Below are 24,183 nucleotides of genomic sequence, written 5' to 3'. Positions count from 1 at the left end.
AGAGAGATAGAGAGAGAGAGAGAGAGAGAGAGAGATAGAGAGAGAGAGAGAGAGAGATTGTGTCCTGGGTTTATACTACGAAATAACACTTAGTACTGGCCGAGCTACAAAGCTATCCTGCATCAAGGGTTGGTTGCACGTTAAATCCTAGCTACACCACTGTATAACTCGACCCCTAATTTACCTAGCGTGACCAAACTTTGTATACATACACATCTTGGGGAGAAGGTGTGTCGCATTCCAAAACCAGGTTACTGCGACTTTTATTTGACCTTGACCTTGATCTTGATCGTATTTCTCTTCCGCTCTATAACTAGGCCCCTAATTGACCTAGCGCGATCAAACTTGGTATACTCACACATTTTGGGGAGAAGGTGTGTCGCTTACCAAACAGGAGATATTTCATTCATACTAGATCGCGGGGGATACATGTGGTTGGCATCAACTGCCATTTCTAGTTAATTTGTGATACTCGAGTGTGATTTTCTAGCCTAATCCCCAAAGTATCACGCTAACGATGCGTAATCATTTCACAAAACAATGTTTCTATGTGCCGAGTTCAATTTATACAAATTAAATATGATGTATCTGCCCTTGGCCTGTAGGCAGATAAAGATGGGTGTCAACGCTGCCCAGGAGACAAGTGGATGATTCGTGGTCCTATAGAGTATGTGCCTCCAGTGCAGGTGGAAGTTATTTCTCAGAGAACTGCAATTCCCTTGGATGATAATGAGGGAATTTATGTCAGAGATATGAAGACCGGAAAGGTAATGTCACTCTTCATGTGCTGGTTTTATTTAATAGCATGGATTAATTGTGGAAGTTATCCATTGATGGATTTCGTAAGTGCGATGAAGCCTGTATGATTGGTATCGAGTATGACTGTCATGATTTTACCTTAGAGGTCTTTGTTGTGAAAATTCAGTAGCTATTACTCTCACATCGCAATCAAAAGGTTTCGTAATTTAACAGACGGTTAGGTAGTACATTAGAATTGGGATTCGGTATATCGATATATAGTAACAGAGTGTAAGGTAGTGACTCTAGTTCACAGAAATGCTTAGTTTAAACCAGTCCTAGGTACTTGGAGATTGTGAATGATTCTGTTGAAACTTCTCACTGATAATTTTCGTTCATAGGTTCATAGAATCAGTGTCATATACATTTACTACATCTGCATTATTCAGCTACTACTTAGATCGTCGGATGCAGGAAGATGGATGAGATTTACAATACTATCATAATGTGTGATTTGCCAGTGTGTCTCACACCAGACCACGTGCAATAATCGTCATTATTGTTTTATTTTCTCTGTAGGTTAGAGCGATTGTGGGTGAAACTTACATGCTTACCCAGGACGAGGAACTCTGGCAGAAAACGGTGAGTAGAGTCATCGAGAAATGTGCATTTGACAAACAATGACATCTTCAATATTAGCTGTGAGTCTGTTATGTTTTTTAAAATTCAAATTAGTGTAATGTGAACTAGTCCCGTATATACTCGCGTAATAACCGCAAATTTGGCCTCAGATTTCAACCCTGTATCTGCTCTGCGGTTTATAAGTGCGCCATACCGTGAGGGGAAATATACTAGGCGCAATACTTGGTTACCCGATTCAAATTGAGGTGCGGCTTATAGGCGCCGGCGGTTATTACGCGATCATATACGGTATAATAATCATTACTAATATTTATTGATGTGAAAACAGTGGACCCCTGTTGATCAAGTTAGGTAAAATGATTAGTCTACTATGTTTTATACTATATTATACGATGTTATACTATTTTTTTCCAACTAATTGAGCAATCCCAGTAAAGGATTGTAAAACACCATGTGCATTTTTCTCTGTGTAACTCCTGTATTCAAATAAGGTTCACTTATAGTTTCATGAGGATACATGTAATTAAAAATGAAATTAGAATAAAGTAATTTTCATTGATAATGACAATGCATCACATCCAATGCGATTCAAAATTTCGTATATATTTGTGTCAGATGACACCAGCAGTTGAAGAACTGCTGGGTCAGGCGAAGGACCCGTTAGCTGATCGCAGCAACCGCAGTGAGACTTTCCAGCAGAAAAAGAGAGACAAGACACGTGTGGTGACGTTTCGCGTGCCACACAATGCTGCTGTGCAGATATATGATTACAAGGCAAAGAAGGCTAGGTTAGGAAACAATGTTACAAACGTTCATGTAATATTTCTAATGATGGTGGGCAAGCGTATGTCTACTGCAACCTGATATGTTTTTTTAATATCAGGGAACTTTGGTTCCCACTGTGTGTGCAGTGTAAATGTCTGTTGTATCCTTAATTATGATGTAATTACTTAGAGTCTAACTGATTATTGTATCCCTCGCGAAGATGTCGGCGGGGATACTATGGTTTCATGTCTGTCCAGCCGCCTCTCGCCACGGCCGCCACCACCACAGACACTTTCCCTTCCGCTCTATAACTTGATCCTTAATTGACCTAGAGCGACCAAACTTGGTACAGTCCGACCTCCTTTATCCGGCCATCTGTTATCCGGAAATCTCTATTAACTGGCCGCGATCTCGCAGTGTATGTTCTCTGTTTTTAGCTCATCTGACATAGTCAGATGCAGCTTGTAGAATCGCTTGATCGTCCGTCCGTGCGTCCGGTCGTCCGTCCGGTCGGTCGTCCGTCAACAGTTGGGCACAAATCTTTAACCGCTCGACCCTCCGCTCCCCACGATATTCGGTCGTTGGGGGATCGTCAAAACGAGTTGGGATGTCGAAGCTGGGGGTCAAAGGTCAAAGGTCAAGAGGTGTAAAAGAAGGGGGAACATTCACTCCTTAACTAAAGGTATAGGGAGGAAATGCAGAATGCGGCACAAATCTAAATGGCTTCGACCTAGGCTCGTGATACGTCGGTGTATAGCATCATGGTAGGAAAAAGCCATCACTGTTGCCGAAATTGAGGTCACAGGTCAAAGGTCAATGGGCACAGGGCAGTTTTAGACATTTTCTGAGGACATGGTCTGACGGAGCGATTGAAAAACTTTTTTGTTTCAGCGGTGACCTAGCATTTTTATGGCTTTATTGAAAGGACCATGAAATGTCCCTTCTGCTGACATGCGAAGAGTAAGTGTCGGATAACCTTTTGACCCTCAAGAGGAGGGTTAAACATGGATTTGTTCACTGTCAACAAAGGACTGAACTGCTTTTGCTAGTAGAATCCCCTCCCCCCACCCTCCCCTTCCCCTCCCCCACCCCCTCCCCCACCCTCTCCACCCCTCCCCCTACCTCCCTCCCCCTACCTCAAGAGGAGGGTTAAACATGGATTTGTTGACTGTCTGTTAGAAAGAATTTGACTGCCGGGTTTGCTAGTAGAATCTATACATGCCTGGATGTATGAGGCTACAATGTCACAGTGAAATTTCAAAAGCTAAATTTGGTTAAAGAAGGTTTATGCTCCTTAAATCGTATAATTTATATGGCATTCTGTAGTGTCAGTATGTTACATGTAACCAGGAGTAATAGATAATAGCAGGAGTAGATAAAGGGAAGGAGTGTGACTTCAATAAACAAGGGAAAATTCGTCTATTACTAGCCTTATAATACCTACGATTTACTACGCTAACTCATCAACTTGACTCAAATCGGACACAGTACATTCGACCATCATCGTACCAGATCGTTTCCTCGAGACACCCGCAATCGGCAGATACAGACTAAAACATACGACACGATCTCCAATCTTTGTCCGCATTAATCAACCGTAGCAATCGCCTATACTTCAAACAAAAGGCAAGCTACTAACCACAACTGTCACGGGGCTTTGCGCTCACGGCGAGGCGCTGTGGCTCGCAGGGAGCTGCGCTGGATAGCGGATTGGCGTGCGTGCGTGCCGGCATGCCGGTATGACATACACGGCAAACATTGTAGGCTGTCTACCGGTCAAAGGTTATCTCGCCAGTGTTTGCGTTGATCCTAATCACCCTGCTAGCCAACAGCGCCTCGGCCGTGAGCGCAAGCCCGTGCAGTGTGGTTAGTAGCTGCCGCTTCTTGTTTGTTTGAAGTATAGGCGATTGCTACGGTTGATTAATGGACAAAGATTGGAGAATCGGTCGTATGTTTTAGTCTGTATCTCCGGATTGCGGGTGTCTAACGAGGAAACGAATCTGGTACGATTGTCCGAATGAACTGTGTCCGATTTGAGCTCAAGTTGGATGAGTTACGCGTATAAATCGTAGGTATTATAAGGCTAGTAAATGACGAATTCCCTTGTTTATTGAAGTCACACTCCATCCCTTTATCTACTCCTGATAATAGGGAATTCCCTATTATCTACTCCTGATGTAACGTATGCCACTGCCAGTGGCTGCTGCCAGTGCAATGAGTGCATGTGTTGGGGCAGTTTTTGCCTGCGTAATTGTTGCAGGTGGCAGCTCTCTATTTGCAGCCTGTAGGCTTGCGTAGGTAAATGGATGAGTGCTTACCTATTCTGTCTTGCAAATAGTTGTTGCTACTACGAATGATGGACTTCCATCTTTAATCTGAAGACACTTAAACGTACGCGCCATCTCGTGCAAACTTTCATAACGATCCCAACGAACATTCTTTGAGAAGGTCCTGATACCATCTCTGTGCATTCCACTATTTCGGCGTGTATGTGAACACATTTGGGACTAACAGGGTTTACTGAGAATCCCACCACTCCACCACAGAGTCACCGCAGTAGACGTTAGATGAGCGCTGTCGCTATGCGGCACTTGTTTCATTAATTTCCACCTGAAAATCTCGCTCAAAGTTCGCTCAAAACTTGCGCGATGTACACATTGATTATCGTAAGAGCACACAGCTATCACATACACAAAACAAACACACTTACCGTAAGAGCAACCCCGCATTAACATGTACATGATTAAATACTACGGCCATATTAATACGATATTTCACCGAATACTAGCTCACTTGTGATGCTGTAAAAAAAACTATACCAAAGGAATAAAAGATATATACATTGTATACCTATATGAATGAACAAAAATGTGTGTGTGCGTGCGTGGTGTGTGCGTGTGTGTCCGCTATGCCTCCGGACAACTTTCGTCCGTTAACGAACAACTTTTACTAGCGGACGTTAATGAAAACACGCTACCTCGCTACACGCTCGCGATCGATCGAGCCCCGTACTCCAATCAAAGGCGCGCTGCCGCGCACTATGTAACAGCCCTAAGCCTAGCATACAACCCCGCAAGTGTTATCGATCGTTACAGCCTAGATCTCAGCACAAAAGAAACAAACATAAACGCAAGTGGTAAAATTCTGTTTTACTTTCATTTATTTACATAAATTTCATAAACCATAAAAACCATAAAACACAGAGTTTTTTACAAATAATCAATCATAGCAACGATAAATACATTATCACATGCAATGAATCCTACTGAACTGCATAGAAATGCTGTGTTGAGCATAAACTCTCATATCCGGCCAAAATCCCATATCGGATTGTCCCTGACGTGCCTGATAAAGAGTCGAACTGTATATCAGACATCTTGGGAGAAGGTGTGTTGCGTACCAAAACCAGGTCACTGCGGCCTTTATTATGACCTTGACTTGACTATTCCTTCCGCTCTATAACTCGGGCCCTAAATGAATTCTCGGAGCCAAAACTTGGATACTTACACGAATCTTGCGGGAGAAGTGTGTCGCGTACTAAAACCAGCAGGATATTTCTTCAATACTAGATTGCGGGGATACATGTGGTTTGCTACAACTACCATTTCTAGTTTAATAATATTCTATCTCCATAATTGAATAGCTTAGTTTTCACGTTCTAGTTAATCTAGAGTGTTCTCCTTTTCCATAGGCTAAATCGCTGATTACTTTTACATTGATTATAACTACTCCTTACACTTCTTCCTTAGGAGTGATCTTTGCGGCTGACGTATTATTAGCTGTCAGCCGGATGAGCAATTTACAAGCTGAGTCGTCTGGCGGTAACCCGAAGAACACCCATTGGGATCAAGGCCGCTCTGTTTGCTGCTAGGTATCCCTTGACTTTTTCTTTACTTTCGACCATTGTTACCGTATGACGTGCGTATTTCAGCACGGCCTGCCAGTTGCATTGCCCTCACCAACTTGGTACGATTTTACTAGTCCAAATCATGTTTCATTTATGTGTTGCAAACCAGTTTTCAGGTTTGCGGTCACTGCACGTGTGCGATCAATTCGCTAATAGTGAAGAACTAATTGTCTGCATTTTGATGACGACAGCATAGGTCTATTATGCGAGACATAGATCTGTGGTTTAGTCGTTTTCGATTAACTCTGCATGTAACTCCTAATGCGTAATCTTTTAGACTGCATTCGATGCTTGATAGCAAGCTGACGTCAGTTCAATTGAGAGGATTGGTAGTGATTAGTAGATTCTTGTTTTTAATAATTATAAAAACAAGGATTATTATTTCATAGTTAATAGTTTAAATTGATAAAAATTAATGTAGTGCCTGGTCAGTCTGATGAGGCGATGCGAACTGCCACCTTACCATTCATTGCCTTCACCCATTCTTGCCCCGCAGGCATTTTGACTTCCGAGGAAGGAATGACCAGCCAAAAGCAGCCGGCTGTTCAGATGTCGCCAAGATTTTTCGGCGGATGCCCTGCAAAGCGATCGCTTCACGCCATCTCGCGCGTTCCGCCGCCAGCATTCCGTCTTTACGACTCACAAGGTGAGAGACGAGTGTGTGTATGAAACAGCGATCGCCCATCAGCATGGTCGTAATATCACGCATAAACGTTGAGTGACATTTCGTGGCGGTCAACGGCTGCTGCGTGTATGGATGAGCTTGTTAACACCTGTTTTGGCTTAGTATTCTTACAGTCGTTGTGCCACCGCTGGATTTGTGTGCATGTGAATCGTGAGGCCACTGTCCTTAGCTACTATACTTCTTCATTCGCATTCCTTCTTTATCTTCTTAAGTTCTTCTGTTGGAATTCAAATTTTGTAATGACAATTCTACTCTAAATCTAAAATGTCAAACGTCATTTTACTGCATAATATAGTAATTTTTCCGTTTAACGTGAACGTGCAACGTGTCATCTGCATTAAACTTTGCTCTACGTGCGGCCATCTCTTGGCAGAATCTCGGCGAAGATCATCTGCGTAGGCGTATTCGCGACATGGATCTGAATGAATGTGCGCAAGCACGCGTGTGTTTTGAGGGCAGGAAAACTCCCTGTTCAATAAAGCGTAGACATCCATCTGTGGAGCCCGTCGAACCAGCGCACACCGATTCACTCGATGAAGTCTGTGCAGCGCTAGCGATAGAAATCACCAACATGCTCGCAAGGAGGCAGCAGCCAGGTCAGGGAGCTGACAACACTCGTGCTCACCTCGCTGACTTGGCACGCTGTCCATCTGCCTCACTTTCTTCTACCATACATTCATTCCGACCATTATATTCGCTCTTCGTTGGTTTTGCATCTGTTCCACATCATAATTTTGCTCATTCGCTCTCCTCCTTCCTCTGTTCCATTCTACTAATTCATTCGTATTCTCTTTCATTTTTGTTTAATCACTCGTTTGTATTAGCTGCTCTCTGATTGTTCTTTGTTAGTATCTTACACATTTGGCTCAAGTTTGTTTTGTTTTCTCCATTACTTTATATGAGAGGATTTAAGGATATGTTAATTCAGCCATGACTCGCCATGTTGATTATTAGAGTATAACGAGAGAATCGTGATAATCGAAGAGGGTTGACCTCATTGGTCAAGGCGCATGAGGCACAGCGTCTAAGAGCAGCAAGCAAAGGCAAGCGCCGAGAGACCAGAAGACCATGGACGAACAAGCAGAGGCAAGAGAAGTCGAGGGCGAAACCTGCTGGAACTACTAGAGTGGACGCTCACCTGCCTTGTATTCCCTCCTACGTTTTCCTGAACTGTACCCATCTGTACAGACTTGTCACTCTGATAAACCCAAACAAATTGCTCAATATCTGCTGATTCCTCGTGGATTCGAACAAGGGATCCAAAAGAGAAAAGATACACTGTGTGACACACGAGTAAGTGTGCAGTGTAATCATATCTATAGTGAGTCTCGAGGGTTGTCAGTCTGTTACTCCTGTATGGTGTAATCTCATGAAATCCTGCGTCCAATAATTGCTGGCGGTAATGTGGGTGCTGACATCCCTGTACATTTTACCTCTCAATGAGGCACTCAGGTGGCAGCAACTTGAGAGGCAGCGGCCAGGCAGAAGGCTTGAGGCAGGGGCAGGAGGTCGTGCAGAAGCTGAGAAGATCTGGAAGGGGAAGTGCAGTACATTCAGGCGAGACTGAGCTGAAAAGCCACATCAAAGAGGCCGTAAGTAAACTCACTAGTGCTACACCTACGCGATGTCCCTTAATGCCTTGGCGTTAATGTAATAATGTATCGGGTGGTATATATCAGTTTAATAGCCAGCTTGTCATTTTCTACTTGGCAAAATAATTGTGCCGAACGTAACTGGTTCGGCAAGGTATAAATGGTACACTCTGCGTGGTACCAGGAAACACTCGTGTTTTTTTTCTGCGTGTTTAACAATGCACCTGTAGCATCGGACCTGCAGCGTTACAGAACGCCAGAAAGATGGAGTTCAGTTATGTTACGTGAGCACCGAACGCTCTTGAGGTTGAGGAAGAGTGCATTCATAGCAACATTAAAGTGGAGGAGTTTTGCAAACATGGTGAAAGCCATTAGGGCAATAAAAAATCCGCGCGATTTTGCTAATACGCCGGACGGCAGATGCAGGTTTGTCATAAGTATCTTATTACTCTGTCGCTTAGAGCTATTTAAAACTGCCAGGCGGTACACACCATTGCTCGTGGTGAATTGCACTAAGTTACACTCATTTATTTAAAATAAAATGCAAGTTCTTCTCACGTATGATGGCAAGCCGTTTCACATCATCTCACTTGATTACTACTCTACACACGAATTATGACAGCATAACAAATAACATGACTAACGCGATTAAAAAGCTGAGTATCAAATATTGATTAATTGTGTCGGAGAAGGGGACATCCAGTGCACAGATCAACGACACTACGTTCATCAATGCGCTTGCAGGCAGAAGCTTCTGCAGTATGCTTTCGGGAATACAGTCGACATTGATCAGACTGATGGAATCACGCCAATCAACTTGTTCCAAGTCTGCGGTGCGTAGTGCGTGCGTGCGCCGCACGCGACGGCAATGATCGTCTCTGCCTATGCCATCCGCAAAGAAACAAAGTGGACGACGAACCGAATCTGCCTCGAAGTAATTAAAGGAACGTGAAAAGAATTGTGGTCTATGCCCCTGCATGGCTCTTGTCTGTAAACGGGCCGTTATGCTTTCCAGAAGTGGAAGGAATGGTTAGGGCTTCACAGATAAATAAATGTGTAGAATAAAAAGAAATGCATTACATGGGGATGTCGTACCAAGAAAGAACTGTGTCACGTGAGGAAATTTGTAAATGAGGGATTCACAGAAAGAATTGAACACACACGAAAGTGTCACATAAGGATATGTATCAGATAATTAATATCTGGTGATTGTAACTGGTAAGATATTACTACTATCTTTCCAATGTCTGGAGTTTACGGGGTTTTTTATTTCTGAGATTAAAGTTTCGCCGGATTTTCTGTCCACTCGGCTTGAAAAGGAACGCTGCTTGGGTTAGCATTTAGTTAGCATACTATACAATGGTAATATATGAGCAAATTGGGTTCCTATCAACATAAAAACTACAAACAACAAATTAGCAACTGCAAATTCATTTACTTCTCTTAAAGTTTAACTCTGCAAAACTTATTATATCATTATTTCTTTGAGTAGGTAGCAGGTTCTCCCGGACGGGGGCGGGGAGAACAACATGTATGGGGGGATTGTCGGTATTAGAACGTGTATGTTGAACAGACCAGCTATTATGTATCCACAAAAAACTATTCCCATTATATGACAATACTAGCATATTGCTGACAAGCCGCCCCTTCTGTTACGCAGGAAGTGCCCTTTGTTCATTCTGATTCAAGAGTTCTGTTTGGTTTCGAAAGAGAGTACGCCGATTCGCGAGTAGTGGCTAGCATTTGGTGGCTCAGCCATCGATTGTCAGTGCACCGATGTGGGCGGGCACTTATAGTAATCGTGTGTGACATAGATGTTTCACTATCGATTGAAGTTGTTGAGGTGTTGTCACACTGTTCTAGATGTCGCGTGTGTGAGGGAATAATAACTGGAATTAAGAGGTCTGCTGTAAAATGTTTCATTCGTGTTTAGAAGCCACAACTTTCGTGATGCCTCGTGTACACGCACGATTTTCGGTCACGCAACTACAATGTCAGTGATTCGTAATTTACTTTTACCATTCAATACAAATTCTAGAGAATATAATAATATATAATAAATAAAATATTAAACAGCATATCTAACTGAATTTTTTTAAATTAAAGAAAACATTCTGTATATAAGCAACATTTTCTGTATGCTATTAAGATGCTTTGTAATATATAATTAACGACATGCGTAACGACACGTATATGCAGACATATCTGCATATACACATACGCACGCTCGCACGTAATTACGAACAATACGCACATACACACACATACAAACACGCGCGCACGCGCGCACGCATCCATGCACGCACAAACTGCGCCAGTGCCACGATAGGCTTTTACACAATCGTTCACATCGTTATAATTATGTGAATTTCCTTATTTTCTATGACGCGGCGCACGTAGATGCAATCACTTTATATTTTCAGCTGATCATACATACTTATGCCACGTCAGCGTCATTTTCCTGATATACACCCAGAGAACAGCGATAAGTATAATGAAATGTTAATATTTTAAAAGCAGCCCACGTATAGAGTGGGTATTCTATTCACGACGGCAGGATGTGACCAGCCTTCATTCATAAAATCGCGTGCCTCGCTGGCATTCATATTTCGTAGTTGCTTATGAATGCTTACATGAAAGCACGCATGCGCGCACGCGTGTACATGAACGCACGCGCGTACACACGATGGTCACACACCTGCACATCCTTAGCTGCGGCTTAGCAGACACGCACGCGCGCGTGTATGCATGCACGCACGCACGTACACGTGCACAAATGAAGCCTATAGATATGTCTCAAATTATCTTCGTACCCTAGGAACCGAAAATCGAATCGAGACCGCAAGCCGTTCCTCATAGTTTATTTACAGATTGCATTTAACACCCGCTACGTCGAATTTGATTCCTGCCAGTCCTGTCCTCGTCCTGTCCCGCAATCACACACAGCAAACGCTGTAATGCCAATGTAATGCTATAACGAAGGGCACGCGAGCGCGTACGTTCGAGCGCGCGCTTTTACGTACGAGTTACGTGTGAGCAGGTGCAGCTGCGCCTGTGCGCGTGTGCGTTCGTTTACATGTTTGCGCGTGTATATACAAGCGTAGTAATGAGTATGTGCGCATACACGCATGTGTGTAAGCGCGTGTACATGTGTGGTGCTTCAAACCTCATATAATCATATATACTAGAATGTAGTTTCTGAACAGTGTATGAGCACGTGTTTACTTGAGGATTGTACGCACGAGCACTTGTCACACATCTCTTGGCTCCCATTCCCATCGTCACGCCTTACACAGTTAAACTGCATATCGTTAGCATGCAGGCCAACGACTTAAAGTGATTACGTCACCGAAAATAGTAAAAGTTGAAAAAAAAGAAATCCACTTTTTCACAAAATGCAAGCGATTACATTGTACAATCTTATCAGGTAAGAATTTCAGGATAAATTTAGCGCCGTTAGTACTTACTTTTCCTGTAAAAAAATTGCAACAAACATTTTACAAATGTACACCATAGAAAATTCGTGACGTAGTCAATTTAAAGCTGGAAAAATCTATTATCAAAACGGATTTAGATCATCAACACGAATGAACTGAATTATCAAGTAAATAAACGATGACATATTGTACACACATGTTACAATATTCTACGTTAAGCCGGTGTACATCTTCTGGTTTCATCTGTACACTAGCACTAGATTAATTCGCAGAAAATGAGCGCACATTGACATCACATATGCGGCTTTCCCCCATGGCTCAGCGCGCTCTCTTTGTATATGTCCCGTGCTCTCACTCTCTTTCTCTCTCTCTCGCTCTCTCTTTCTCGCTCTCTCTCTTTCTCTCTCTCTCTCTATATATATCCCCCTAGCTCTCGCTCTTCCTCTGTCTATCTTTATTCCTTTGTCGCTCGCTCCCTCATATCTCTCTCCCGCTCTTCTTTTGCGCTTACTCGTGCATCTCTCTATCACTCTCGCTCTCCCGATCCTCTCCCACCCTCGGCCTCTTGCCACCTCTTTTCTCTCGCTCGCGCGCTCTATAGCTCCCTCTATTTCCGTTCGATGTCGCGCCCCTCGTTATATATCTGCCCATATCTCGCTCGCTCCCTCATCTCTCTCTCTCTCTCTCTCTCTCTCTCTCTCTCTCTCTCTCTCTCTCTTCACAGCTATCACATACACAAAACAAACACACTTACCGTAAGAGCAAACGCCCATGTACATGTACATGTATAAATATACGGCCATATTAATACGAATATTTCACGAATACGTACTCACTTGTTGATGCTGTAAAAACTACCAAGGAATAAAAGATATATACATTGTATACTATATGAATGAACAAAAATGTGTGTGTGCGTGCGTGTGTGTGTTGTCCGCTATGCCTCCGGACAACTTTCGTCCGTTAACGAACAACTTTTACTAGCGGACGTTAGTGAAACACGCTACCTCGCTACACGCTCGCGATCGATCGAGCCCCGTACTTCAATCAAAGGCGCCGCTGCCGCGCACATGTAACAGCCCTAGCCTAGGCATACAACGCCGCAAGTGTATCGATCGTTACAGCCCTAGATCTCAGCACAAAAGAAACAAACATAAACCGAAGTGGTAAAATTTCTGTTTTATTTAATTTTATTTACATAAATTTCATAAACCATAAAACCATAAAACACGAGAGTTTGTTACAAATAATCAATCATAGCAACGAGTAAATACATTATCACATGCATAAATCCTACTGAACTGCATAGAAATGCTGTGTTTGAGCATAACTCTCATATCCGGCCAAATCCCATATCCGGATTGTCCCTGCGTGGCCTGATAAAGGAGGTCGGACTGTATACTTAGACATCTTGGGGAGAAGGTGTGTTGCGTACCAAAACCAGGTCACTGCGACCTTTATTTGACCTTGACCTTGATCATATTTCCCTTCCGCTCTATAACTCGGGCCCCTAATTGACCTCGCGCGAGCAAACTTGGTATACTTACACATCTTGGGGAGAAGGTGTGTCGCGTACTAAAACCAGCAGATATTTCATTCATACTAGATTGCGGGGGATACATGTGGTTGGCTACAACTACCATTTCTAGTTTATAATATTCTATCTCCAATTTGAATAGCTTAGTTTTCACGTTCTAGTTAATTAGAGTGTTCTCCTTTTCATAGGCTAAATCGTGATTACTTTTACATTGATTATAACTCTCCTTACACTTCTTCTAGGGTGATCTTTGGGCCTGACCTAGTTATGCTGTCACCGGATGAGCAATTTACACAGCTGAGTCTGTCTGGCGGTAAGCCGAAGAAACCCAATGTGATCAAGGCGCTCTGTCTGCTGCTAGGCCCTGACTTCTTTACCGACATTGTTACCGTGGAGACGGCGGATCACGCACGGCTGCAGTTGCAGTTGGCCTACAACTGGTACATTACTAGGCAACATGTTATTTTGTGTGGCAAAACCAGTTTTCAGGTTGGGTCACTGCACGTGTGCGATCACGCAATAGTGAAGAACATATTGTCTGATGTTTGATGAGACAGCATGGTTATGTATGCCGAGACATAGATCTGTGGTTTAGTCCGTTTTCGTTTACTGGCATGTAACTCCTAATGCGTAACTTTTAGACTGCATTCGATTGCTTGATAGCAAGTGACGTGCAGTTCAATGAGAGGATGGTGTGATTAGTAGATCTTGTTTTTATAATTATAAAAACAGGATTATTATTTTAATTAAATATTATAATTATAAAAATTAATGTAGTGCCTGTAGTCTGATGAGGCGAGCGGAACTCGCCACCTTACCATCATGCCTTCACCCATTCTTGCCCCGCAGGCATTTTGATCTTCCGGAGGAGGAGACCCAGAAGAGCCGGCTGTTCAGTGTCGCAGATTTTGTCGGCGATGCCTGCAAAGCGATCGCTTCACGCATCCGCGGTTCCGTCGCCAGCATTCCGTTTGACGACTTTCACAAGGTGAGAGACGAGTGTGTGTATGAAACAGCATCGCCCATCAGCATGTCGTAATCACGCATAAACGTTGAGTGACATTCGTGGCGGTCAACGTGCGTGCGTGTAAGGATGAGCTTGTTAACACCTGTTTGGCTTAGTATTCTTAAAGCGTTGGCCACCGGCTGGATGTGTGTGTGCATGTGAATGTGAGCCACTGTCCTTAGCTACTATACTTCTTTCATTCGCATTCCTTCTTTATCTTCTTTAAGTCTTTGTGGAATTCAAATTTGTAATGACAATTCTCAAATCTAAAATGCAACGTCATTTTACTGCATAATAGTAATTTTTCGTTTAACGTGAACGTCACGTGTCATCTGCATTAACTCTCACTTGCGCCATCTTTTGGCAGAATTCGGCGAAGATCATCCGCGTAGCGGTATTCGGCATGGATGCTGAGATGAATGTGCGCAAGCACCTGTGTTTTGAGCAGAACTCCCTGTTCATCACAAGCGTAGACATCCAATCTGTGGAGCCCGTCGACCAGCGCACACGCGATTCACTCATGAAGTCTGTGCAGCTAGCGATAGAAATCACCACCAGCTCGCAGGAGGCAGCAGCCAGGTCAGGAGCGACAACACGTGCTCACCTCGTGATTTGGCACGCTGTCCATCTGCTCACTTTCTTCTACCATACCATTCAGTTCCGACCATACCCTCGCTGGTTTGCCTGTTCACTCATTTGCTCATTCGCTCCCTCACTCGTCTGCATTTCACTAATTCATTCGTATCCTTCATTATTTGTTTAATCACTCGTTGATTAGTCTGCTCGATGTTTTGTAGTCTTACACATTTGCTAATTTGTTTGTTTTCTCCCTTACTTTATTGTAAGGATTTAAGGAATGTAATTCAGCATGACTGCTCATGTTGAATTATTGAGATATAAGAGATGTGATAATGAAGAGGGTATACTTCATTGCAGGCATGAGGCACAGCGTCTAGAGCAGCAAGCAAAGGGCAAGCTCGAGAGACAGAAGATCCTGGACGAGGCAGAGGCAGAGAAGTCGAGGCGAAACCTGCTGGAACTACAGGTGAGCTCACTGCTTGTATTTCCCCCTACGTTTCTGATGTCCCATCTGTACAGACTTGTCAGTCTGTAAACCCAACAAATTGGCTCAATATCTGCTGATTCTCTGTGGATTCAAACAAGTGGGGTCCAAAGAGAGAAAGATACACTGGGTGTAACACTGAGAACTATGAGTGATGTCTCGAGGGTTGTCAGTCTGTTACTCCTGTATTGTAATCTCATGAAATCTCGTCCAATAATTGCTGCGTATGTGTGTGACATCCCTGTACTTTTACCTCTCATAGGCACTCAGTGCAGCAATTGAGAGCACCGGCCAGGCAAAGGCTGAGGCGCAGGGTCGTGCAGAAGCTGAGAAGATTGAAGGGGAAGCTGCAGTACAGCAGGCGAGACTGAAGGCTGAAGCCACATCAATAGAGGCCGTAAGTAAACTCACTAGTGTACACCTGCGATGTCCTTAATGCCTTGCGTTAATGTAATAATGTATCGGTGTATATATATTATAGCCAGCTTGCATTTCTCTTTGCAAATAATTGTGCGGAACGTAACTGGGTTCGCAAGGTTAAATGGGTACACTCTGCCGGTGGTACAAACTCGTGTTTTTTTTCTGGTGTTTAAACATGCACTGTAGGCATCGGAGCTGCAGCGTCTACAGAACGCCAGAGAAGCTGAGGTTCATTATGTTCGTGAGCAGAACGCTCTTGAGGTTGAGAAGAGCCGCATTCATAGCAACATTAAAGTGGAGGAGTTTGCAAACATGGTGAAAGCCATAGGGGCAGATACGATCCGCGCGATTGCTATAGCCGGACCGGAGATGCAGGTTTGTCATATATCTTATTACCTGTCGCTTAGAGGCTATTTAAACTGCCAGGCGGACACACATTGCTCGTGGTGATTGACACAAGTTACACTCATGATTTAAAATAAAATGCAAGTTTTTCACGTTGATGCAAGCCGTTCACATCATCTCACGTTGATATTACTTACACAGAATTGATGAGCAGCATAACAGAATAAGAACTGATAACGATGTAGAAAGCTGGAGTATCAATATTGATTAATTGTGCGGAGAGGGGGGACATGCAGTGACAGATCACGACACTTACGTTCATCAATGCTGCTTGCAGGCAAAGCTTCTGCAGTCTCTGGGAATACAGTCGACATTGATCACTGATGGATCAACGCCAATCAACTTGTTCAACACTGCGCACGGCATGATCGGTGCTCTGCCTATTGCACAGCCGGCAAAGAAACAAAAGGTGGACGACGACGAATCTGCCTGCGAGTAATTAAGGACGTGAAGAGAATGTGTGGTCTATGCCCCTGATGGCTCTTGGTCTGTAGCCGTTATGGCTTTCAGAGTGGAAGGAATGGTTGGAAGGGCTTCACAGAAAATAATGTGTTAGATATAAGAGAATGCATTACATGGGGGATGTCGTACAAGAAAGAAGACTGTGTCACGTGAGGAAATTTGTAAGATGAGGGGATGTCACAGAAAGAATTGGACACACACGAAAGTGTCACATGAAGGAATGTATCAGATAATTATATATTGGTGATTGTACTGGTAAGATATTACTATATTTTCCAATGGTCTGGAGTTTACGGGTTTTTATTTCTGATGATTAAGTTTCGCCGGATTTTTTCTGTCACTGCTTGAAAGGAAGCTGCTTGGTTAGCATTTAGTTAGCATATATACTAATCGTATATATGAGCAAATTTGGGTTCCTATCAACATAAAACTACAAACAACAAATTAGCATACTGCAAAATTCATTTACTTTCTCTTAAAGTTTATACTCTGCAAAACTTATTATGATCAATTATTTCTTTTGAGTAGGTAGCAGGTTCTCCGAGACACATGTAAGATGTCGGTATTAGAAACGTGTATGTGGAACAGACTATAGTGTATCCAGGCAAAAACTATCCCATTATTTGACAAATACTAGCATATTGCTGACGAGAGCCGGCCCTTTTGTTTAGCAGGAAGTGGCCCTTTGTTCATTCTGATTCAAAGTTCTGTTGTTTCGAAGAGAGTAGCCGATTGCATAGGTGGGCTGATCATTTTTGCTCACCAGTCGATTGTCAGTGCACCGATGTGGGGCGGGAACTTATAGTAATTGTGTATGACATAGATGTTTCACTATCGATTGAAGTTGTTGAGGTGTTGTCACACTGTTCGTAGATGTCGCTGTGTGCTGAAGGAATAATAACTGAATTAAGAGTCTGCTGGTATGATTTCATTCGTGCTTTAGAAGCCACAACTTTCGGTGATGCGCGTGTACACGAGCAGCGGATTTTCGGATCAACGGCAATACAATGTAAGTGATCAATTTACTTTTTACCATTCAATACAAATTATGAGAGATATATTCATATATAATAAAAATAAGAATATTAAACAGCATATCTACTGAAGTTTTTAAATGAAAGAAACACATTTCTGTATATATTATAAGCAACATTTTCTGTATGCCTATTAGGAAATGCTTTGTAATATATAAATTAACGACATGCGTAACGACACGTATATGACGTATATGCATCATACAACATACGGCGCACGCTCGCGCACGTATATACGTACAATACGCCACATACAAAACAGCGCGCACGATCCATGCACGCACAAACTGCCGCCAGTTCACGATACGGCTTTACACAATCATCTTTATATGTCCATTTCCTTATTTTCATATGACACGGCGCACGTAGATGCAATCACTTATTATTATTCAGCTGATCATACATACTTATGCCACGTCAGCGTCATTTCCTGATATACACCGAGAGACAGCGATAAGTATAATGAAATGTTAATATTTAAAAGCAGCACGTATAGAGTGGGTATTCTATCAACGGACGGCAGGATGTGACCAGCCTTCAGTCATAAAATCGCGTGCCTCGCTGGGCATACATATTGTCGTAGTTGCTTATGAATCTTACATGAAAGCACGCATGCGCGCACGCGTGTACATGAACGCAATCGCGCTTACACACGATGCGTCACACACCTGCCCACATCCTTAGCTGCGGCTTAGCGACACGCACGCAGCGCGGTATCGCACGCACGCACGCCACGTACACGTGCCACAAATGAGCCTTATAGATATGTCTAAAATTATCTTCGTACCCTAGGCAACCGAAAAATCGAATCGAGACCGCGAAGCCGTTCCTCTAGTTTACTTTACAGATTGCATATTTAACAACCCCGCTACGCTCGAATTTGAGTTCATGTGTAGAGCCAGTCCTGTCGCGCCAATCACACACAGCAAATGCGTGTAATGCCAATGTAATGCTATAACGAGGGCACGCGAGCGCGTTACGTTCGAGCGCGCGATTTTACGTACGAGTTACGTGTGAGCAGTGCAGCTGTGCCTGCATGTGCGCGTGTGCGTTCGTTTACATGTTTGCGCGGTGTATTTACCAAGCGTAGTAATGAAGTATTGTGCGCATACACGCATGTGTGTAAGCGCGTGATGCATGTGTGCTGCTTCAAACCTCATATAATCATATATACTAGAAATGTATGTGTCTGAACAGTGTATGAGCACGGTGATTTACTGGGAGATTGTACGCCGAGCACTTGTCACACATCTCTTGGCTCCCCATTCCCATTCGTCACGCTTACACAGTTAAACTGCATATCCTTAGCATGGCAGTGCCAAGAGCTTAAAGTGATTACGTCACCGAAAAATAGTAAAAGTTGGAAAAAAAAAAATCCACTTTTTCACAAAATGCAAAGCGATACATTGTACATATCTTATCAGGTAAGGAATTTCAGCGCATAAATTGTTAAGCGCGTATACTTACTTTTCATGTAAAATTGCAACAAACCATTTCTACAGATGTAGCACATAGAAAATTCGTGACGTAGTCAATTTAATGCTGCGAAAATCTATGATCAAAACGATTCAGATATCAACACGATGACATGAATTATCAAGTAAATAAACCGATGACATAATGTACACGCATTGTTACCAATATTCTACGTTAAGCCGGTGTACATCTTCTGGTTTCATCTGATTACACCTAGCGCTAGTTATTTCGCAAAAATGAGCGCACATTTACATGCACATATGCGGTTTCCCCAATTGCTTCAGCGCGCCTCTCTTCTTGTATATGTCCCGTTGCCTCTCACTCCTTTTCTCTTCTCTAGCTCGCTATCTCTCTCTCCTCTCTCTCTCTCTCTCTCTCTCTCTCTCTGCTCTCACTCCTCTCTCTCGCTTTCTCTCTCTCTATCTCTCTCGTCTTCGCTTCTCTCTAATTTCTCTCTCTCTCGCCTCTCTCTCTTCCCTCTCTCTCTATAGATATCCCCTAGCCTCTCGCTCTTCCTCTGTCTATCTTTATTCCTTCTCGCTCGCTCCCTCATATCTCTCTCCGCGCATCTCTTTGCGCTTACTCATGCATCTCTCTATCACTCTCGCCTCTCCGTCCTCTCCAACCTCGGCCTCTTGTCACCTCTTCTCTCGCTCGCGCGCCTCTATAGCTCCCTCTATTTCTGTCCGATGTCACGCCCCTCGTTATATAATCTGCCAATATCTCGCTCGCTCCCTCATCTCTCTCTCTCTCTCTCTCTCTCTCTCTCTCTCTCTCTCTCTTCTCTCTTTTCTCTTTCTCTCTCTTTCTCTCTCTCTCTCTCTCTCTCTCTCTCTCATCTCTCCTATCTCGCCTCTTTCTCTCTCTAGCATCCTTCGGAGGGTGGCGGATGTTTCACTTATGCATAGGCACTGCCTCCTTTTATCATTTCTTTCTCTCACTTTCTCTCGCGCTTTTCTCCGCTTTACCCTCGTTCGTGCTTTCCCTTCTCCCATCGTCTCTCATTCCAGCTCTCTTGCTCTGTTCTGTCCTATCTCCCACCTTCAGTCCCCACTCTCCCTCCGCTCCTTCGCTTTCACACATTCTCTCTCTCTCTCTCTCTCTCTCTCTCTCTCTCTCTCTCTCTCTCTCTCTCTCTCTCTCTCTCTCTCTCTTCTCTCTCTCTCTCTCTCTCTCTCTCTCTCTCTCTCTCTTTCTCTTTCGCGCATATAGGTATACAATTGCGTTGAGCACAGCAATCCGAGCTGCGACCAGGTGTTTTCAATTGACCCGATGAAGGGTGACGAGGCAAGACCAACTGGAATCTTTTCTCTCTCTCCCTTTTCCTCGACGAAATATCGTCTGTATAAAGTCCAGGTTCGGCGGTGCATGCGAAACACAGAGGAAAGCTGCGATCAGCGCCAACACACACGAAGTGCATCTGCACTTATAGGTGACTGGGGCTTCAGACAACAGTAAGTGTAGATTAGAGAGTGTTAATTGTGGTATGTAAATTATGGACTTCTCACTGCTAGAGCGTTAGAGAGTTTTTGCAAAAGTTTTATTCTCATTAAGCATCTTTTGAGAAAGGACCAGCCCTATTTTAACAGTCCTGGACGCGATGACAAATGTTGCCGATGAGATATTCTGCTACGAAATACAGTCGCGTTTTGTTTTATCAATGAAATAATCTGCAATGATAATATATTTTATCTTATATTTTATTTATTATATATTATATATATATATATATTATATTTTATTTTACCGTGGTGGCATATTTTAGCATCATGTATTACTATTGATTTTGATAATTTGCGCTCAGTGCACGTGAAAGTTTATTCTTATTAAGTATATTGTATAGTAAAAAACGCGAGTATTTATAATAACACACCAATAAAATAATTATTCGCTACATGGTCATTATGCTAATCCAATGTCATCATAGAAATTACCATAAATCTTATTATACCCTATGCTAACCCAATATCATTATTTCAATTCTCTTGAATCTCATTTTACGATAATATCCCAACCTTTACTATGTCTCTGTTAATTCGTATCCTCCCCTCTCCACGCATGCACGTTATCTTATTTAAGTTTTTGTGAGATCGTATTGTTGTTGTTGTTGTTGTTGTTGTTGTTGTTGTTGTTGTTGTTGTTGTTGTTGTTGTTGTTGTTGTTGTTGTTGTTGTTGTTGCTGTAGATGTTGTTATTCTTGTTGCTGCTGTGGTAGTCGTCGTCATCGGCGGTGTAAGTTGTATTCGTTGTTTTTGTCTTCGTTGTCTTCGTTGTGGTCAGTGTTGTTGTTGTTGTTGTTGTTGTTGTTGTTGTTGTTGTTGTTATCGCTCTCTCTAAATCTGACGATTTGCATTTATCTGGCCTTGCGTGTCTCTGTCAGTGATGCTGCGCATGGCGAGTTCAGGCGTGACGATGCCGACGATGGGTGCCGACGAGTGGCTGGCGTGGCTCGTGCGGTTCTTCGTACACGTGTGGACTACCCGCGCGCTACCGCTCATCGAATCCTTGCGGCAAAAACACTTCGCGTGGACATTCTACTACTTCTCAGGACCCTACCACACGGAGATGCACTCGACAAAAACTGTGAGAATTATACACGCGCGTCGGCTCGCTCTGTGTCTGCGTTCCTTGCTTCCGCCTGCGCGCGCCCGTGTACCCGTGGTGTTGCACGCGCGTCTAGCCGCACACCCGTAGCATTTAATCGAAGGGGTTGTGAACAGTTTCTGTGTGGCAGCTGTGCTATCTCGTCTCTATGTTTTCTTTTGCTGCATTTGTATGAACTATACTAGCAGAATCTTTACTTTTCTTTTTAACAGACTTGCATATTATATATACATAAAAAATACTTACATACTACAATACTATATAATTACACTTTATTCATGCTAAATGAACACCTGTAGATTCAAAGTCCAACCGTCAATCGAAACTTGCCAGATTGTTTTCGATCATTTTCAGCATATAGTCGGTTTCCGTGTCAAACACAAAATTGGCGGATCGGTCACCGTGGCTAAGCCAATTGACGGAATGGCACAATTACACGCCTAGACCAATCTCACTTCTAATGCTTTCTAGACGTCCACGAGGCTTCTACCTTGCCTGCATATTGCAAATTAGTGCACTCTAGTGCCGAGTTTTACTGCAAAAAATTCAAAAGAGGTACCTTTCCACAGACGAAATAGTGAAACATTGGTGAACAATTGGCGGGAGGCTATTGTCGTATGCCACTTTTAACTTTTCGTTACGGCACAGGCTCATGGCGCAGCAAAAGGTTACGCAAGATCTACGTGCTGCAGTGAAATAGCTTTCGAAATAGCGTAAATTATAACGTGTAAAATGTAATACGTAGAGGAATATAGGCCTACCATGAGCAGGCCATAATTATGTACCCAATGGTTATTGCAGATTCTAATATATAAAGTATACCTACGTCTTTCGCGCCCAGAACACTTGCCCTCTCGTAATAAATAATTTATAGTGAAATATATTCAGAAACTGGTCGCATTCAACATGGCCGCTTATAGGGCCTACTCAGAAGACGCATTCCGTAGTAACTTGGGAAATGACATATTTGCACTGTCGTGATCTTAATTAAAAGAATATAACGAACTAAACGGAAATAAACACATCTAATGGAATCATAGGACGTAGTGCGTCGTAACGCACATATATCAAGTCTTGATAAAGACTGACGGCTAAATGGAACCAAAATTTCGGATAGACGACAGTTTCGGTTTTACGCAAGCTTATAAAACATCCATTTCCGTGTTCGGCTAGTTGTTCCAGCAGCACCGTGCATCGATATGTATCCGTGTGTCGCACGCAGGCACCATTTTGGTTGCGTTACCACAACATTCCAACAGGTAGAAGATGCACCTGTGTGCGAAATTTTTTTATTTGGTAAATGCAGCCGATCACGTGATATGCCCTCACTCAATTGTATTTATCGGCGTTGACAGGAAGACAAACTCTTGATTTAACCTACGGCTAACGTGTCGGGAAGACGGTGCCCGAAGTCACAACGTTTGATTAAACACGATCGAATTCATCGCAACGGGTACACCGCGGCCATCGTAGCGTGGTTAGGCGCGAGACCCCCCCCCCCCACCGGTTACGCGCCAAGCGGCATTATAGCAGAGTAAGACGCTGTAACGAGCGGTGCACCAACAGCCGCTCGTCGGGCTTGTGCGCGGCGTGCCAGTGCGCCTATTCAGCGTCTCTCATTAGAATTAATTCGATTGTCGAAAATTCAACCGCAGCGTGTTGATTGGATTCGTGTTCTTACGACTGCGACCCCGTTAGAAACGAACGGGGCGTTGCGAAACATTAGTAACAGCTACAGCCATGAAAAATTAACAACATCGCCTGCCAGCAGCCCTGAATGACGTCTTCCGGTCTTCATCAGGAGCTGTTTGCTGACCTTGGCGGCAGCGGCGGCGGCGGCGACGGCGGCGACGGCGGCGACGGCAAGATTGACGATGGCGCCGATGAGTTGAATATCGTCGAGGTCGGCTCAGGACCGGGATGCAACTTCGGCTACTACCCTTCGTGTAGGGTGACGTGCGTCGACCCGAACCCTGAGTGGCCGCGCTTCCTGGCGAAGAATCTGGCGCGCGCGCCGCACGTGAAGGCAAGCTTGATAATTCAGGGAGCCGAAGACATGGACGTCATTGCTACAGGTAGTGTCGACGCGGTGGTGACGACAGCGGCGCTCTGCTCCGTGCAGGACCCCGACAGAGTCGTCAGCGAGATCAGACGCATTTTGAAACTGGTATGCGCTGCGACTGTAGTGCTGTCGACTGCTTCACCCTATCTGAATCTCTCCGTTTATTCCACTCTCGCAACACATTTTTTTTGCTCTCTTCTCTTTCGTTCTCGCTCGTATTCACTCTCTTGTACGCTATTGGTTTTATTCTGCTACGTATCTCTGCTTCTCCTTTGCCACCACTGTCTTTAACCTTCTTCCACGCACAAACTCTCTCTCTCTCTCTCTCTCTCTCTCTCTCTCTCTCTC

The 24,183-nt window shown here is 43.7% G+C and overlaps 2 protein-coding genes across 2 annotated transcripts in view; both read left to right on the top strand.

Annotated features, from left to right (window-relative positions):
* LOC106805150 (major vault protein-like) overlaps positions 1-17,546 on the top strand; it is a gene marked incomplete in the record, with an annotated part of 31,709 nt that extends 14,163 nt beyond the window's left edge. The window contains 10 exon segments of the mRNA XM_014806643.1: positions 606-767; positions 1,318-1,380; positions 1,996-2,168; positions 13,546-13,743; positions 14,153-14,291; positions 14,677-14,888; positions 15,246-15,354; positions 15,635-15,769; positions 15,979-16,167; positions 16,475-17,546. Of these exon segments, the coding sequence (XP_014662129.1) occupies positions 606-767; positions 1,318-1,380; positions 1,996-2,168; positions 13,546-13,743; positions 14,153-14,291; positions 14,677-14,888; positions 15,246-15,354; positions 15,635-15,769; positions 15,979-16,167; positions 16,475-16,636 (1,542 nt within the window).
* The window catches only part of LOC106805148 (methyltransferase-like protein 7B), a 10,111-nt gene continuing 3,143 nt past the window's right edge, over positions 17,216-24,183 (top strand). The window contains exons 1-4 of the mRNA XM_014806641.1: positions 17,216-17,221; positions 17,603-17,668; positions 21,259-21,318; positions 23,662-23,940. Coding sequence (XP_014662127.1) covers positions 17,216-17,221; positions 17,603-17,668; positions 21,259-21,318; positions 23,662-23,940 — 411 coding nt within the window. The remainder of the gene's footprint in view (positions 17,222-17,602; positions 17,669-21,258; positions 21,319-23,661; positions 23,941-24,183) is intronic.

The sequence above is a fragment of the Priapulus caudatus genome, unplaced genomic scaffold (genome assembly GCF_000485595.1).
Source record: "Priapulus caudatus unplaced genomic scaffold, Priapulus_caudatus-5.0.1 Scaffold102, whole genome shotgun sequence".
Classification (NCBI taxonomy): domain Eukaryota; kingdom Metazoa; phylum Priapulida; class Priapulimorpha; order Priapulimorphida; family Priapulidae; genus Priapulus; species Priapulus caudatus.
This window is presented reverse-complemented; position numbering and strand designations above follow the sequence as displayed.